Source organism: Schistocerca serialis, chromosome 6 (genome assembly GCF_023864345.2).
Source record: "Schistocerca serialis cubense isolate TAMUIC-IGC-003099 chromosome 6, iqSchSeri2.2, whole genome shotgun sequence".
NCBI classification, from domain to species: Eukaryota; Metazoa; Arthropoda; class Insecta; order Orthoptera; family Acrididae; genus Schistocerca; species Schistocerca serialis.
In genome coordinates this window covers 350,940,132-350,959,044 of record NC_064643.1, presented here as the reverse complement: position 1 = coordinate 350,959,044, position 18,913 = coordinate 350,940,132, and the positions used below count along the sequence as shown (strand labels likewise).

Below are 18,913 nucleotides of genomic sequence, written 5' to 3'. Positions count from 1 at the left end.
CGGGCTGTTTCAATACCTAATAAAAGTGTAAATATTATGATTTCCAATTTGCTCGGCGGGACATAGGGTAAGTGTCAGATTACAAATCACGACGGCCCAAGTACCAATCTGAGATTGGCCCAAAGACTTTTTTCACACGTAACGGTTCTTTCACGTTACACAATAATTTGTTAATGATAGTAATGTTGCAGGAGCAATAGTCTGGATGATTAACTTATCTGGCCTTGTAACACAAACCAAAATGGCCTTGCTGTTCTGGTACTGCGAACGACTGAAAGAAAGAGGAAACAACAGCCGTAATTTTTCCCGCGGGCATGCTGCTTTACTGTATGATTAAATGATGATGGCGTCCTCTTGGGTCAAATATTCCGGAGGTAAAATAGTCCCCCATTCGAATCTCCGGGCGGGGACTACTCAGGAGGACGTCGTTATCGGGAGAAAGAAAACTGGCGTTCTACGGATCGGAGCGTGGAATGTCAGATCCCTAAATCGGGCAGGTAGGTTAGAAAATTTAAAAAGGGAAATGGATAGGTTAAAGTTGGATGTAGTGGGAATTAGTGATGTTCGGTGGCAGGGGGAACAAGACTTTTGGTCAGGTGAATACAGGGTTATAAATACAAAATCAAATAGGGGTAATGCAGGAGTAGGTTTAATAATGAATAAAAAAATATGAGTACGGGTAAGCTACTACAAACAGCATAGTGACCGCATTATTGTGGCCAAGATAAACACGAAGCCCACGCCTACTACAGTAGTGCAAGTTTATATGCCAACCAGCTCTGCAGATGACGAAGAAAGTGATGAAATGTATGATGAGAAAAAAGAAATTAGTCAGGTGGTGCAGGGAGACGAAAATTTTATAATCATGGGTGACTGGAATTCAAGAGTACGAAAAGAGAGACAGGTAAACATAGTAGGTTGGGGATATTAAATGAAAGTGGAAGTCGCCTGGTAGAATTTTCCGCAGAGCATAGCTGACACTTGGTTTAAGAATCATGAAATAAGGTTGTATACATGGAAGAACCCTGGAGATTCTAAAAGGTATCAGATAGATTATATAATGTTAAGACAGAGATTTAGGAACCAGGTTTTAAATTGTAAGACATTTCCAGGGGCAGGGGAGGACTCTGACCGCAATCTATTGGTTATAAACTGTAGATTAAAACTGAAGAAACTGCAGAAAGGTGGGAATGTAAGGAGATGGCACCTATGTAAACTGAACGAACCAGAGATTGTACAGAGTTTCAGGAAGAGCATAAGGGAACAATTGAAAGGAATGTGGGAAAGAAATACAGTTGAAGAAGAATGGGTAGCTTTGAGGGATGAAGTAGTGAAGGCAGCAGAGGATCAACTAGGTAAAAACACGAAGCCTAGTAGAAACCCTTGGGTAACAGAAGAAATATTGAATTTAATTGATAAAAGGAGAAAATATAAAAATGCAGTAAATGAAGCAGGCAAAAAGGAATACAAACGTCTCAAAAATGAGATCGGCAGGAAGTGCAAAATGGCTAAGCAGGGATGGCTAGAGGACAAATGTAAGGATGTAGAGGCTTATCTCACTAGGGGAAGATAGATACTGCCTACGGGAAAATTAAAGAGACCTTTGGAGAAAGGAGAACTACTTGCATGAATATCAAGAGCTTTGATGGAAAACCAGTTCTAAGCAAAGAAGGGAATTCAGAAAGGTGGAAGGAGTATATAGAGGGTCTATACAAGGGCGATGTACTTGAGGACAATATTATGGAAACGGAAGAGGATGTAGATGAAGATGAAATGGGAGATATGATATTGCGTGAAGAGTTTCACAGAGCACTGATAGACCTGAGTCGAAACATGGCCCCCGGAGTAGACGACATTCCATTAGAACTACTGACAGCCTTGGGAGAGCCAGTCCTGCCAAAACTCTACCATCTGGTGAGCAAGATGTATGAGACAGGCGAAATACCCTCACACATAAAGAAGAATATAATAATCCCAATCCCAAAGAAAGCAGGGGTTGACAGATGTGAAAATTACCGACGTATCAGTTTAATAAGTCACAGCTGCAAAATACTAACGCGAATTCTATACAGACGAATGGAAAAACTGATAAAAGCCGACCTCGGGGAAGATCAGTTTGGTTTTCGTAGAAATGTTGGAATACGTGAGGCAATACTGACCCTACGACTTAACTTATAAGAAAGATTAAGGAAAGGCAAACCTACGTTTCTAGCATTTGTAGACTAAGAGAAAGTTTTTGACAATGTTGATTGAAATACTACCTTTCAAATTCTGAAGGTGGCAGGGGTAAAATACAGATAGCGAAAGGCTATTTACAATTTGTACAGATACCAGATGGCAGTTATAAGTGTCGAGGGGTATGAAAGGGAAGCAGAGTTTGGGAAGGGAGTGAGACAGGATTGTAGCCTATCCCCGATGTTATTCAATCTGTATATTAAGCAAGCAATAAAGGAAACAAAAGAAAAGTTCGGAGTAGGTATTAAAATCCATGGAGAAGAAATAAAAACTTTGAGGTTCGCCGATGACATTGTAATTCTGTCAGAGTCAACAAAAGACTTGGAAGAGCAGTTGAACGGAATGGACAGTGTCCTGAAAGGAGGGTATAAGATGAACATCAACAAAAGCAAAACGAAGATAATGGAATGTAGTCGATTTAAGTCGGGTGATGCCGAGGGAATTAGATTAGGAAATGAGAGACTTAAAGTAGTAAAGGAGTTTTGCTATTTGGGGAGCAAAATAACTGATGATGGTCGAAGTAGAGAGGATATAAAATGTATACTGGCAATGACAAGGAAAGAGTTTCTGAAGAAGAAAAAGTTCTTTGTAGATTTAAATGTCGGGAAGTCGTTTCTGAAAGTATTTGTATGGAGTGTAGCCATGTATGGAAGTGAAACGTGGACGATAATTAGCTTAGATAAGAACAGAACAGAAGCTTTCGAAATGTGGTGCTACAGAAGAATGCTGAAGATTAGATGGGTAGATCATATAACTAATGAGCAGGTATTGAATAGAAATGGGGAGATGAGGAGCTTGTGGCACAACTTTACTAGAGGAAGGGATCGGTTGGTAGGACATGTTCTGAGACATCGAGGGATCATCTATTTAGTATTGAATGGGCAGCGTGGAGGGAAAAAATCGTAGAGGGAGACCAAGAGATGAATACACTAAGCAGATTCAGAAGGATGTAGGCTGCAGTAGGTACTGGGAGATGAAGAAGCTTGCACAAGATAGAGTAGCTTGGAGAGCTGCATCAAACCAGTCTCAGGACTGAAGACCACAACAACAACAGTAATGCGAGGTCGAATTATGACTCGTATTCCCTGTTAAACTACAGGGCCGGTTACATCAGACTAGATAAATGAGTTGAGAAGTCGCAGAAAGCAACGTGTCATCGGCTAGAAAATTACTGTGGAGTTCTAACTACTTTTCAGCTTGATGACAGCTTTATCGTTATATGTATGCATGACATAGATTTTCTTTGTGTCCCTAGGTAACATTATTAAATATTTTTGAGTGCCAAACGAAATGTATACCCCCAACAAACAAGCAAATGAATAAATTACACTAAATAAATATTCTTATTTTCTGAAAATACGGATAAAATAATATAACTGGTTGGTGCATAAGATAGTACCTCAGAAATTTATGAAAATTTAACTGCGCGTCCTGGGGTTTATACAATACTCACCCACTTTTCCACTTGTTAAATTGTTAATATGAGACAGATTAACGTTAACAAATAATATAAATAAATTCATTACCGGTGTAAAATAGACAATTATTTGCACCAATACATTTACAATGAGGAGGAAGTGACGAGGAAAGTGACAACTGAAGGACGTCAGTAAAACCACGAATATTAATTTGACAAAGATGGTCGTTTTTCACTCTATTCCGCCACATTTTAACTTGTATCTTTTTTATGATTTTAGATTTTAAAGCCAGATAGCATATTCTATATCATATCCTTTCCAAATATAAATAAATTTTATTTAATCCAGAATGTAAATAAAAATGACTGTTGAGCTTCTCTAGGTACCACACTACACATGCATATATTACTGAGAGGCATTAGTCCAGTAGAATTAGCATTCAAATAGGAAATAATTGCTACAAAAGGTTTTATAGTTCTAATGGTTTCGTTTCTGTCCCAGTGTGACTATCCCAGGTTTTCCCCCTCAGCGGAGTTGTGGAAAAGTGGTGAAGGGCAAAAATGTACCCGAAAAAGGGGTATTTTTCGATTTGGGATTATATCTCGTAAATTACTCACAATATCGAAAACACAGTACAATTAAAAAATGTAGGGCATGATTGTCTGCATCGAACGAGGCCATCTGCATATTTTTTGGACCACTCGTTTTCATACTAGTGCTCTTCATAGTTGAACCAATTTTACATTTTCATGAAAAAGTTTCATTTTAACCTCTGTTTTTTGTTAATATCGTTGAAACTAATCCACCTATCAATAATGTTCATAAAAAGATGTGGAGAGATATATTCTGTATTCTATGAAACCAAAAGTGAATTTATTGGCCCACCCATTCGTGTACAGCTCCTCATTAAAGTTGGACCATTTCTCATCATCAATGAAGACAATTTCAAATGTAGTTCTTCAGTAATTCTTATGTACACTCTATTAAATACAGAACTTGTAACCTCCCCACCGAAATTTGAAAGATACTATTTTAATAGAAATGGAGCCAAGCGTAACCTCCCTAGCAATTAAATTTAATGACAATAAAAATGAGAATCGCAATCTGACTCAAGGTGTAAGCTGTCACGAAAATAATGAAAAACAATTCAATGCTAATGAGACTTCAGTGACAATGTAAACTCAATTAAACCAAAATATCGGTCTTTGGCCCTGTGCAAAAGATCATAATTAATTTCTTACCTCATTGAAACTGCATGTCAAATTTCTGCTCTTATTGTTGGCCACGGCTTGGAGGAACTGCATCGCAAGTTATATTTTTTTTTTTTTTGAAATTTAACTGAAACTTTTCTTTAAAGGAAATGGAAGGAAATCGTTCGTTCAATTAAATAGTTCTTTTGTTAAAGATATTGGTTTGAAATCAAAATTATTATTGGGGCGATTGTTGCACAAATTAATTACAGTTAATTTACATTATTAGCTGAGCGCATTTAAAAATAATATACCTCATCCTGAATCTTGACCAGAGTGCCATGTCGACGCCCGCCGACTCCTCACACACCACTGTACTGGGCTGCTACTACTGACATACTGCTCTGCCCTACTGCTACTGACAGACTGCCCTGCTCACAGGCTGCCCACTGACTACTGCTCGCAACTGTACTGCACGACGACTACTGACAGAGTACCGCTCGCAACTCTCGCGCGGTCAAGCACAGACTAGCCACGATAAATGGCTCTCTGGTCAGAGACTCTGCAATGCCTTGCCATCGCCGCTACACAACATACGTGTTTCATAATCCTCCACTGGGGGGGGGGGGGGCAAAAATTGGGCAGCGATGGTGAGTCATTTGGACTTGCCAAGTGCGGCAAAATTTTTTCTTTAATTAATCAACTTGTACAATTTACAGAATATTTAGATACATGAATTAAATGTTGTGCACATGCACCGAGTACAAAACATTTCAGACAAAAACAAGATATGAGTACAAAACATATTCGCAAATCAGAAAAATGTATATACAAATTATTTGACAGATAACAAAGTGCACACGCATTGAAAAAATTCTTTAGCATTTTCAGAACAAATAAACAGAATGGCAAAAAATCATGTTGACAAGTGACATGAGTGCACATGCACTGCAGTTGAGAACATACCAGCTAATGATGAAATGTATATACAATGAGTAACAAATGACATAAGTGCATATGCACTGAAGTATTGAACATACAGAATGAGTACAAATCATATTGAAAAATGAGAAAAGTGCACAGGCACTGAAGTTCAGTAGAAAACATATTAACACATAACATAAGTGCACATGCACTGTAGTTCAGAACATATCATCAAAATAAAAATGTATATACAATATAAAAGACAAGAGTGCACATATACTGTACTTCAGAACAAATCGAAAAAATGTCTTTAGCATTTTCACAACAAATAAACATAATGGCAAAAAAAAATCATGTCGACAAGTGACATAAGTGTACTCGCACTGGAGTTCAGCAAATCGAAAAAAATGTATATCCCATGAACATAAATGATGTTAGCCAAAAAAATGATCTTCACTATTAGGATAGGAAAGGGAAGGATTGCATCATGGTTGTAGCACTTTAGATTGCACACAGCTGTTCTGAAAGTCCATATCTTTACACACAAGTACAACACCAAGTGACACAATTTGAAGTTCTTTTCCCATCACAATTTATCAGCGTAGCCAAGACACTGAACTGTCGTAGTAATATTTCCTGTTATCATTTTAGCAGTACATCAGGTACACCAAACAGTGGGACCATAATAACGTCTTCATCGCTCACGGTGGTGGACAGCATGTCGTGTCAACACCACGCTCTTACAAGGCACACCAACGTAGAATTAGTGCAAAAACCAAATATAGTGCTCCATGATCATGAGGATGGACAGGACAAATGGATATTGCAATAATTCAGGGTAGTTAGCTCATAAGGTGAAGGACATTAAGTCACATAATAGGCTTCATTGAGAATTACAATAGTAGTTTGCGGCATTCATAGCCCAGTTATTGAACATTTATGTACCAAGTATGTAGTATTACAGAATAATGTTCATAAAATTAAATTATTGACATAATGGGTAATCGTATTACAATAAACAGTGGCAGTCCTTGGCCAGTTACAAAGCATATTTAGTATGACAGAATAATGTTCATCAGAAGTCTTAATTGAAAAGGAGAGTCAATTATTGGCCTAGCATTAACATAATACATTAAGTGATACAAATTATTGGCACTCATTGGCCATTTACCAAAACATGAAAAGTCAACATTGAAAACAAGAGCTAATTAATGGCATAATTAATAACATAATTCATTTAATGACATTAATTATTGGCACTCATTGGCCAGTTACCAAAACATGAAAGGTCATAATTCATTTAATTAGATTAATTATTGGCGCTCAGTGGCCAGTAAGTATTGATAGTATAAAACATTGTTCATCATTCAGTATTATTCAGAACTTTCTTAAATGAGTAGCATTATTTGAAACTGGTGATACACACCATTAAGAAGTCATGATTAAAAATCAGTTAATTACAGTCATAGCATTAATAATCATGGGCATTATAAGTAGTCTCATTACAATAAACAGTGGCAGTTATTTGCTTGTTACAAAGCATTATTTTATATATATATATATATATTTTTTTGTATCATTAAGAAGTTATTACTGAAGTGACATACTATTCAGAGCTGATCAGTATTATTCAGAATTCTCTTAAACTAGTAACATTATTTGGGACTGGTAATACATTTTTTTTTTGTTAGCAATTCATTGCTTAGGGTAATTATAGGGGAAAGCAAGAGAGAGGAATTTGCTTCTGGGTTATTGGTATGAATGAAAAATGTGTAACGTCATTCATCATAAGTCAGCTGTGGCAAGATGATGAAACAAGTAGAGTATATGTAACCACATTCATAGATTTAATGAACAACTGCTTATAGCACATTAACCTCATAAATAATTTCTCCTGCAAAAAATATATAAAAATGGATTATTAAGCTGAAAAGAGAAATGCATTTTATGCTGAAAAGTAGTGAACTTCGAATTAACAGGTAGTGAAATGTGTATAAAAATGTGTTCCATAGCTGTCCTTTCCAAAACCTCCAGTCATTATACTGTGCAATATAACACTTGCTGTCAAAACGAACTGCAACAAATACTTAAATAACTACATTGCCTAAATATAACTTCAACATTATCCTCATCTGCAAAGGAAACTTCATTATCCATTTCATCAAAAACTCCATTATGATCATCACCTGTAAAGAAAAACTTCATTATTCATAGCAGCATATTCTTCATCATTACTCATCAGCATTCATTATCATCTGCAAAAAAATCACTTCATTACTCATTCCACAACTATTCCTTATCTCTAGCATATTTCATCACTAAAACTAAGATGTGTAGTTCTGTCTGACAGCCTGCATCAATCACCTTGTATTCTGAAAGAAAAAATCAGTTAAGACTGCTATTCTACGATGAGTATAGTATATTCTTGTTAATGCTTGTTAATCCTGATCCATTTACTCTTCCTCATGAAGTTATTACATCTTCTTTCGTTTATTCCATAGGTGAAATTCCCATTTCTGTTGAATTTATTTCTTACACGCATCATTTCTTTCTGAAATTGATGAACAAAAATTAATGTCTTGCGTTTAAATCATATACCCACTAAATAATGACTGGTTTATGGTGACATAATTAACCATACAGCATAACATGACAGAAAACGTAATATGTCAAAGACATTGACAGTGTTCAGATGCAAAAATGTACACAGAATAATACAATGCAGCAGCAAAAAACGTAAAACAGTCACGATCTTGAGATGTCATAGGGCAAAAAGAATGTCAAAACCAACTGGTGTGTTATACCTTAACTATTTCACAGTGCATACAAACAAAACTGGAATACAATCATACACACAAAAAAATGGAAAATGTGCACGGTCTGATGTGTAACGACAAGAAAAGCGACCTGCTAACCTTACCTTGCCGGGCACTTGCCAAGAAAAATACGATAATCATCAGTAATTAGTCATGTGAATATAATTGCATAAGTGGTCATAAAGATTAGTAAATGGCATCATACCATGTTACATCATAAAGTAGTTTCATTCAATAAACGGTTTAATATTTGACCAATGGTGGTTGCCTTTCGATTTTCTGGTTCTCAAAGTTTCGACGTGTACCACATTGGGATGAGGAATGCTGTGAATCCGATATGGTCCTGCGTATAGAAGTTCAAATTTACTGCACTTACCTTTTATTCTGCTGGATAAATAGTGTGTACGCACTAATATCTTCTGTCCAACGTGAAAGTCGCGGCGTGTACAAACCTGTTTTTGCTGTCTTCTCCGGCGCTCTGCGGCACGTTTGATGTTGTTCAGCGCAATGTTAATTATTTCATGGTGACGTAGGCGACGACATTTAGTGAAGTTTACTAATTCTTTAATTTTGTTTGGTGGTTCAACGTTTTTCAGAATAACAGACGGAGATAGCATAGTGGATTCATTTGGAATGGAATTAATTACATCTTGGAATGAGAATATGTGTGTGTCCCAATCAATATGTCTTTTGTGGCAGTATATTCTACACAGTTTACCAATTTCTTTCATTAATCTTTCACAGGGGTTCGAAGAAGCATGGTACTTGGATATATAAATCGGAGGAATGTTTCCAGCTCGTAACATACGTGTCCATGTAGCAGAACGAAATTGTGATCCATTGTCAGAAATTACTTTCATCACATGCCCTACATGAAATAGAAAATGTTTTACAAATGCTTTCGAAACAGTTTTAGCAGTAGCTTTGCGTAACGGAGTGAAGGTAACAAATTTTGAAGTGAGCTCAACAGCGACAAATATGTAGCAAAAACCTCTGTTAGTTCTCGGAATTGGACCAAAAATGTCTACTGCGGCTATATGTCTTAATTTAACAGATATAATGGGATATAATGGAGTAATATGTGAAGTGGTGTCTGACTTAGCTTTCTGGCAAATTTTACAAGACGCTAAAACTCGTCGTATACGTTTCTCCATGTTGGTAAAATAACAGTTCTGTCTCAGTATAAGAAAACATTTTCGTGCTCCGTAATGTGCGTAACTTAAATGAGTGTACCAGATTAATTTGTTAACCAGTTCGTCAGGAATGCATAATAACCAATTGTTGCTGTCAGGATGAGAGCGGCGAAACAGAATGTCATTGCTTACAGTGTAATGGTTTCTAATCGTAACATTAGTCCTATCTTGCCAAAGGTGTTTAATTTCTTTCCACATGTTGTCTTTATTTTGTTCTTGTGCTATGTCCTGTAATGACGACGAAATAAAATTTTCAAATGCTACTTGTTGAATGTACATGACACTGAAATTTGCTTTGCAGAAGTTGGTTGCTACGTCTTGCTGATTGTTGCTCAGAGAACGCGATAGTGCATCTGTTATAACATTTTGTGTGCCGGGAATGTGGACAATCGTAAAATTAAATTCTTGTAAATAAAGTTTCCATCTACTTAATCTATCGTGTGTGAATTTAGCCGAAATTAAGAATTGTATCGCTCTGTGGTCTGTGTAGATGGTGGTATGTCTGCCATAAAGAAAGTGCCTAAATCTCGTGAAAGCCCATACAACACATAATGTTTCCAGTTCCGTAACGGAATAATTTCGTTCAGCAGGTGACAAAATGCGACTTGCAAATGCGATGTTTTTAATTACTATTGAACCTTCTTCTTCAATTTCCTGGAAAATATGTACGCCTAAAGCGGTGTTGGAACTGTCAGTGGCAATGGAAAAATTTCTAGTAAGATCTGGGTGCGACAAAAGTGGAGCATTTAACAAAGCACGTTTCAGGTTCACAAATTCAGAATGTGCTTGCTTATCCCAAGACCAAATAGTGTTTTTACCTGTTAATTGGCATAATCTGGGTGTGTCTAAAAAAGCAGAGTGATGGATAAATTTACGAAAAAAGTTAATTAAGCCCAAAAAACTGCGTAATTGTTTTTTTGTCGTAGGAATAGTAATGTCACGTAGAGCTTGAAGTTCTTCCGGATCAGGCGCAATGCCTTCTGCTGAAATGACGTGTCCAAGAAATTTTATAGAAGTTTGGCCAAATTGCGATTTACTAAGATTAACTGTGAGTCCTTGTGCATGGAAAGTTTGTAACAGTCGTTCAAGAATCATATTGTGTTCAGACCAGTTAGCTTCTGCATAAGAATATCGTCTACGTACGTCGTGATTCTGTCTTTAATGCAAACGTGTGTCGGATGGCGTCAAAATTAATAACATTTTCGTGAACAAGATTCTGCGTGTCTAAATTATTGCTTACGTTACTGGAATATGCAACCTGTACTGTGTCTGGTCAAATTTTGTCGTACGTGCTATTATTTACGGGAGGATGCTGTGGCATTTCGACTATTTGAACTGCTCTGTTATTTCTTACTGACGTGTTACGCTATATATGACACATATTGCCTGGTTCATTCATGATTATTTGTTGTTGCTAATGTTCTTGCTGCTGATAAGATAGACTGTTATTAAATGTACGCTGAAAATTGTGTTCATTACTCTTACGTCTGTCGTAATAGTCATTCCTATACGGTGCATTGCGATAGGAATTGAAATACTGTGTTTTCTATACGTAGTTGTTTCCTTTGCTGCCGTGCGTTACTATTTGTTGGATCTGGGACTATACGTGCACGCGGCGAAACATTAAAGTTTGGTTGACCTTGTAGACTGCATTGTTGGTTAGGTATGCTAAGCGGCTGACTTTCATGCTGTTGTAGTGAAAAACGTTTATTGTTACCAAAAAATGCGTTTGCTGTTAATTTTACACATACTGATGATTACGATTTTTACCTGTTATTAATATTCTCGTGGTAGTTCTGGAGTGCCTAATGAAAATTGTTACTTTCGGTAAAAATTTGTCATATCGGGTTTTCTTTAGTCATTTCTCTTAATTCTACATAAAGCAATAGTTAAAGAGCTGTTTTGATAGATATAAAGGATAGTAGAAGAGAAAGCAGCAGTGCAGAAAACTAAAGATGAAACAGCACTACTACAGCTCGGGGCCCTATGCACGCTACGGCACATATTCATTAAAGCGTAATGAATCCCCTGAGGTTTTTTACGCACTGCAAATAAATTTTAGCTTTTGCGTTGCAAGCAATAGCGGTAAAATTCCAAAAGTAAATCGCTGTATTCTTGCTAATTCCAGTTTCTGCATAATAGGTAATGCTGATAAAAATACAATAGCAAATTGTCGCCTCAGGTTCAAAGTTAGTTTCTCCATTACAGGTAATAGCGGTGAAAGTACAAAAATAAATTGTCGTATACAGTGCAAATCGTGTATCTGTGTTCTGCCATTATTAAATTCCTTACATTTTCTTACAAATGCAAATTGCTTATAATCAACGTTCTCGTCACTGAATTTGATAACACGTTCAGGTTTGTGTGTGAATCTGTTCGTCTGTGTCATTTCGGATTTCAAGTTGCGTAGCTTTTCAGATTTTAAGTCGCGTGGATTTTCGGATTTTAAGTCGCGTAGTTGCTGTAAATTGCTCAAATTATACGCACTGCGTAAGTCTGACAAATGTTCGTAAAGTGGCGTCTGCTGTGATGTGTTATTAACTGAAATATTTTTTATCTCTGTTACCTCTTGCTGTAAGCTTGACAATTTTCTACGTATGGTGTTGTTAGATGAATCGATCTCATTAATTGTTTGCTGTAAATTTTGAAATTCTGGTGTTTGATTAAATGAAACCAGTGCAGTATCGTCTGATTTATTATCATTATTACTTTCAATAACGTCAATACGACTGGCCAATTCATCACATTTTTCAGTCAGTATTTTTACCTGATCATCGGTTTTAGAATCAGACGCATTAATCTGTTTTTGCAACTTACGTGTAGTTTCGCTCAGTTTTTTAACATCAGCTTTAATGACATCGCAATCCTGTGTTAGTTCTAATTGTTCGAATCTGTCTGTAACTGTTTGAATATCTACTGTATGTGTATCTGTTTTTGATTGAAGATCAGAAATTTCATCATGTAATTCCGCGTTCAACTGTTCGATGGTATTAATTTTGTCGGACACTGTAGTAATATTATTGTCTACATACGTTTTTGCCTTCGCAAACATTTTACGTTTGTCTTCTTGTCTTTGAGCAGTGATTGTTTCCATGACTTGACGTTGGACTTTATTTTGATCCTGAATAAATTTGCGGAAACGCGTATCACTGTTTTGTATGTGAAGATTAAAGCGTTCGTCAATTTGAGAGTTCTGTTGGTCGAATTTCGCGTCTATCTTTTCATCCATTGTGCGAGAAAGTTCTGCCGTCATTGCTTTAAACTCGTCGCGTAATTGTGTAGCTTTTTCAGAGCATTGTTTAGCGACTGTACTAATTTCCGCTCTAAGTGTTTCTGTTGCGGCTTTTTGCATTTCCCTTAATTCTTGCGCAACAGACTTAATTTCTTCGCTACTTTTTCTTGAACTAACCTCAATTTCCTCGTGCAACTGTTCTTTAGTGTCATGACACTGTGAGGCATCGTCTCTAATTTGTTCACTAAGCTGTCTGGAACTGTTGTCTAATTTATCATTTAGCTGTCTGGAACTGTTGTCTAATTTATCATTTAGCTGTTTGTTCTGTTCACTAAGTTGTTCGAATTTTTCATCAGTATTGTCTAGTTTTTTACTATTTTGTAGCAATATTGCCATAATTTGACCCAATGTAACATTATCTACTCTATTATCTGTGCTGTTTAGTGGTGGATCTGGAATTATCTCACTTTCTGTAACCATTTGGTCATTTTGAGATTTACAAAAAGGTTTGTCAGTCGAATGTACACTGTCGGTCATTATTTCTGAATTAAATGGATCCGTCGTACTTTCAGAACACTGTCCATTTTCATTAGACAAATTTGTCTGTTCGTCACATGAATTTAGTAAACCGGTTGTGTTAAGCTGGGCAGCGCTCATTACAATTGAGTGTCCCGCGTCATCAATTGTCGTCAAATTAACAGAAGAGACAATTGAGTTCGTTTGTTCATTATTAAGGTAAAAGTCATCATTATTGGTTGGAATGCACTGATTGTCAGTGAACGCAGGATTGTCATCAAGACACTGCATGTCACAAGTCCTATCGGTAAAGTTGTTTGAGTCGGTAATTTCATTCATAATACCTCGCGATACACTATTCACAGTCTTTCGCAGCATTTTTGCAATAGTCACAATTATTCACAAAACAAATAAGCACAATGCAAAAACAACACACAAATACAACAGAGCAACGAATTGCCGTTGACCTGTAGAAAGAAAGTCACAAAATTAGTAAAAGCGTTGCGCCAAATCCTAATTATATCTAAGCAAAAAAGAGCAGATATCTGACTGTTTTTCAAAAGACTCTCAACGAAATACGATCCTGGACTGGGTGTCGCCAAGTGTAACCTCCCCACCGAAATTTTAAAGATATTATTTTAATAGAAATGGAGCCAAGCGTAACCTCCCTAGCAATTAAATTTAATGGCAATAAAAATGAGAATCGCAATCTGACTCAAGGTGTAAGCTGTCACGAAAATAATGAAAAACAATTCAATGCTAATGAGACTTCAGTGACAATGTAAACTCAATTAAACCAAAATATTGGTCTTTGGCCCTGTGCAAAAAATCATAATTAATTTCTTACCTCATTGAAACTGCATGTCAAATTTCTGCTCTTATTGTTGGCCACGGCTTGGAGAAACTGCATCGCAAGTAATATTTTTTTTTTTTTGAAATTTAACTGAAACTTTTCTTTAAAGGAAATGGAAGGAAATCGTTCGTTCAATTAAATAGTTCTTTTGTTAAAAATATTGCTTTGAAATCAAAATTATTATTGGGGCGATTGTTGCACAAATTAATTACAGTTAATTTACATTATTAGCGGAGCGCATTTAAAAATAATATACCTCATCCTGAATCTTGACCAGAGTGCCATGTCGACGCCCGCCGACTCCTCACATACCACTGTACTGGGCTGCTACTACCGACATACTGCTCTGCCCTACTGCTACTGACAGACTGCCCTGCTCACAGACTGCCCACTGACTACTGCTCGCAACTGTACTGCACGACTACTACTGACAGAGTACCGCTCGCAACTCTCGCGCGGTCAAGCGCAGACTAGCCACGATAAATGGCTCTCTGGTCAGAGACTCTGCAATGCCTCGCCATCGCCGCCACACAACATACGTGTTTCAAACTATAGCAACACATTGTCTTGTACTCATTTAATATAGTAATAGAATAAAATACTAAAATTATGTAAAGCTTGAAAAATTATATTAAAAAGTTTTTCATACATCGAGGGTTAAGAACTGAGACCTCTTTTCTGACAGATGTCAAAAAGTCCTGGCTCAAAAGAACTTGTAAGTGAAAAAATATATTTACAACAAAATGATGCAAAAAAGACAATGCACAACCTGAGAGTAAGAAATGATTATGCTGTAAATAAAAAAACATAGCAATCAAAATTTTTATTAAAAAGTTATGTTTTTTTAGCTCCCCTGTAAAATTTGTCTTTGTCAGATACGTGGTCTCCGTTCTTAACCCTCGATATAATATAGTGATACCCATTCAACTGATATAAAGGAGGCAGGAAGAGAGAGACACTCCTAGAAATTAAGTAGTGGTTGTTATTCTTCGTAATAAGAAAATTTTACATAAATATATGAGACGAAAGGGGTGACAGTAGGTATGTACACAAATTCAACATACGTCGACGTTTGACTGTCATTGCACCACTCTGCTCCTCAAAGTCTGTAATTTATGAGCTCGGCTCCTCAAAGTTGGTACTTTTCGTTGCCCCATATATATAGTCCAGGTCTTCGTCAACATCTGGTTGGAGGGAGTTAGTGCATGAGTTCCCCTTGCAGTCGACACAAATTAATGAACACTTTGTACCAGCCTTCCGACACCAACAACTACCTGCTCAACCCTTGTTGCATTTGCAGGAAATTTTTGAGAGAAGAGACTGTGGAGCTGGTTTTTTGGAGGTAGGAACGGGGGCAACACCAAACTCTGAAGCCTGCCATCCCCAGATGAGGGATCCATCTGGTGTCCTATCCACATTTGTACTTGGAAGTAGGTCCTCAAGCAATGCTGGAGAGCTACTTCTGACGTTGGTGGTAAGGATGCTAGGGTGAATCTGGATTTCACAATCGCTTTGGAAAACAGGTCAAATCGCAATTTGTCTAAAGTGTCTCCTCACGTACCTCCATAGAGGGTTGTTAAAAATCGGAGGACAGCTTCGACAATAGCTTCAGCTTCAGTCTCATGCTTTCAGAAAGGTTTCAAATATCCCAGAAGACATTTATTCTTAACCATTAGATTGACCACCTTCTCCTTGCCCTGACCGAAGAGTGCTGAAGTTGTGTCACATCCACTTATGGCGTGCAGAAATATGAGTGGCCTTCTGATGTTGTTTGCCAGTTTGAAACTGCTCGAACCAAAAACTTCTGATGAGATCTTTCCTCTTCCAGGTTTTAAGAAATATATATTTGCTGATGGTGTGGGTAGGGCATTGAGCATGATGAGAACGTCCGTATCCGCACCAACAACCACAACCTTCTCATGTTCCTGTGATACCTCAAGCGCTGTGGCAACAATTAGGTGGTCTGCGTCTTCATTAGCTTCCTTTGCTGAGAAGCCTTCATCTTCAAGCCTCGAAATAAGCAAGCTAATGAGACGTGCTTTATTTCTGTCATTGGAAAGGAATTGCTCCTGAGTCATAGTAACCACCATGAACTCGGTAAAGATGGCCTTAGGAATAGTGTGACTTTTGCTTCGGTGGAGGCGCTCAGCATATTTGATGCTCTTGGTGGGCAAGACTTCTGGGTAGCCATCGAACACCACACCTGTCGCACTTCCGCTGTAGTGTCTTTTTAAATATTCCACGTATTTGGTTAGCATTAACTGGAATGTTTCACCTTTCTTCCATGGAACCCGGTGGAGAAGAAATCCACCATCGATTACAAATGCCGCTTCTTCCAGGTTTACACCATTCAGTGGTGTGAACAAGTGATATAAATCTGACTTGGGAGTCTTCCTCATTCCAGATGCATCGAACAGAGAGAGAGAATAGGGTGCCAGCTCGTATCGGAGGAATTCTTTAAGCTGCTCGTCAGATTTATTGAGAAGTGCTATCTGGTGGAATATGGTTTCCAGGTTCACTGGTACATCCTCCCCATGAAAGGTCACCTTAGATTTAAAGCATTGCATTGAGGATTTGCCCATTTCAAAGGCTCTGTCACAGTTGATTGAGTCATCTCCGACGATTCCTGTGCTGATGCACATAACAAATTTAGCAACAGGAAAATAATCATGGGATTGAAACCACTCAATAAATTTCTGAAGGTCTGCATAGTCACGCTGATATCTAGCATCCCTCACATCAACATTCCGCTCTGAGGTAGTAAGTGATACCCCACAAAACTCTTCAACCTGCGGGGTCACTGTAGTAACTGTTGGCATGGTCAGAATCCATCTACTCAGAGTACTGTCTGAAATGCCGCGACCATGACTGATCCATCCGGTACTTTTCAACGAGCGCATTAGTGTTTGCTCAATCGTCATGTCAGACCATATCTCACTCCAAAACGTCTCAGACCTTCTGAGAGTAAACCAGCCTTTGAGAGCAAACTGTGTAGTCTCCTGATAAATTCTTTTCAAGGACCGTCATGTCTTGTAAATACAGCTGTGCAGATTTTGCGTACAGAAAGTGTCCAGTGGCATGAAAATAGAATTTCTTAATAGTGGTGAGGTGCAGTTCCCAGTCGCCACTCCTCTTAGCCTGAATGAACTGCTTCATCAGAGTAATCATGTTGTAGAAGAGAATCCATAACTTGGCATTGGGACCATTTAGCTCTATCTCTCCAAGTTTCTTTGCAAACATGTGCTTCAAAGTTTCATAATCAAGGGCTTCCAAGGAACTTGATGAGGTAGACGCCTCTTCAAGGTGCTGAACAGTTCTCACACTGTTACTCATTCTTGTGAGTATTATGTAGGGTTCTGATTTTTGAAAGTAGTTTTCTGGACGATTACCCTAGGAATTGCGAAAGATACACTTTTGTCATTATTACACTGGCTTGCCAGGCAGAACATATACACAAAGGCAGAATAACAAGGTACAAAATGGCTTTGCTGTTTGATAAGGGATTGCCAAAGTTGGCCTTAAATTTCTTGTCACGGAATTTACCCCTGACTTTGAACAGTTTTTTAAATGTTTTCAATCTTTACTCATGATAATGTTATTTTTGTGTTCTATGAATAAAACTGATCTAGAGACCTAGATTTGTAAATGTGAAGTACCTTGCATGCATAACAATGAAAGTACAAACTTAGCCGTAAAGAAACAGGTGGTCCATTTTACTTTTGGTGTCATCATACGATGAATTAATTCCTCTGTATCGTTTGTATGAACCACTTTATTAATAGATGGGTTAGTTTCAATGATATTACCAAAAAACAGAGGTTAAAAGACCAGTTTTTCATGAACATGTGAAATTGGTCCAATTTTGAAGAGCCTAGTATGGAAACGGGAGTTCAAAAAAATGCGCGGATGGTTTCATTCAGTGCAGCATTTCATGCCCTACAATTTTTAATTGCACTATATTTTCGATATTGTGAGTCATTTACGAGATATAATCACAAAACCGAAAAATACCCCTTTGTCGGGTACATCTTTGCCCCCACAACTTTTTCACAACTCCGCCGAGGGGGAAAACCTAGGATAGTTATACAGGGCCACAAACGAAGCCATTAAACCAATAAAACCTTTTGTAGCCATTATTTCCGATTTGTCTAAATTTTAGGTTTATCACGAGAATAAGTCGTGGGGACTGGAAGATTGGGATATGGTTAAAAGCAAGAAACGGGAAAAATAATAACTAACACCAGCAGAATCATTAAATTGCGTGACACAAGTAACTGTATGACAGAGAATGTCGACATTGTGCAGTTAGACCCTCATGGAAGTTAACTACAATCGACTTGGTGACTCTATTGAAAGCTCATTCTTACCACTTTCATACAGCGGTGGTAACAGTTGAGTCTGGCTTGATCTCTGCACTCGGAACTACAATAGAAACAGTGGTATATGATAGCAAGTATTTTCTTCTCAGTCACCTGTCCACAAGTATTTATTCTTCATTCTGCTAGCAATAAGTGTGATCTATTTTAACCATCTTTG

General features: G+C 37.5%; 1 protein-coding gene across 1 annotated transcript in view; it reads left to right on the top strand.

Annotated features, from left to right (window-relative positions):
• LOC126484866 (uncharacterized) overlaps positions 1-15,869 on the top strand; it is a 33,837-nt gene extending 17,968 nt beyond the window's left edge. Inside the window, exon 2 of the mRNA XM_050108463.1 lies at positions 15,678-15,869. Coding sequence (XP_049964420.1) covers positions 15,678-15,869 — 192 coding nt within the window. The remainder of the gene's footprint in view (positions 1-15,677) is intronic.
• The last annotated feature ends 3,044 nt before the right edge of the window (positions 15,870-18,913 follow it).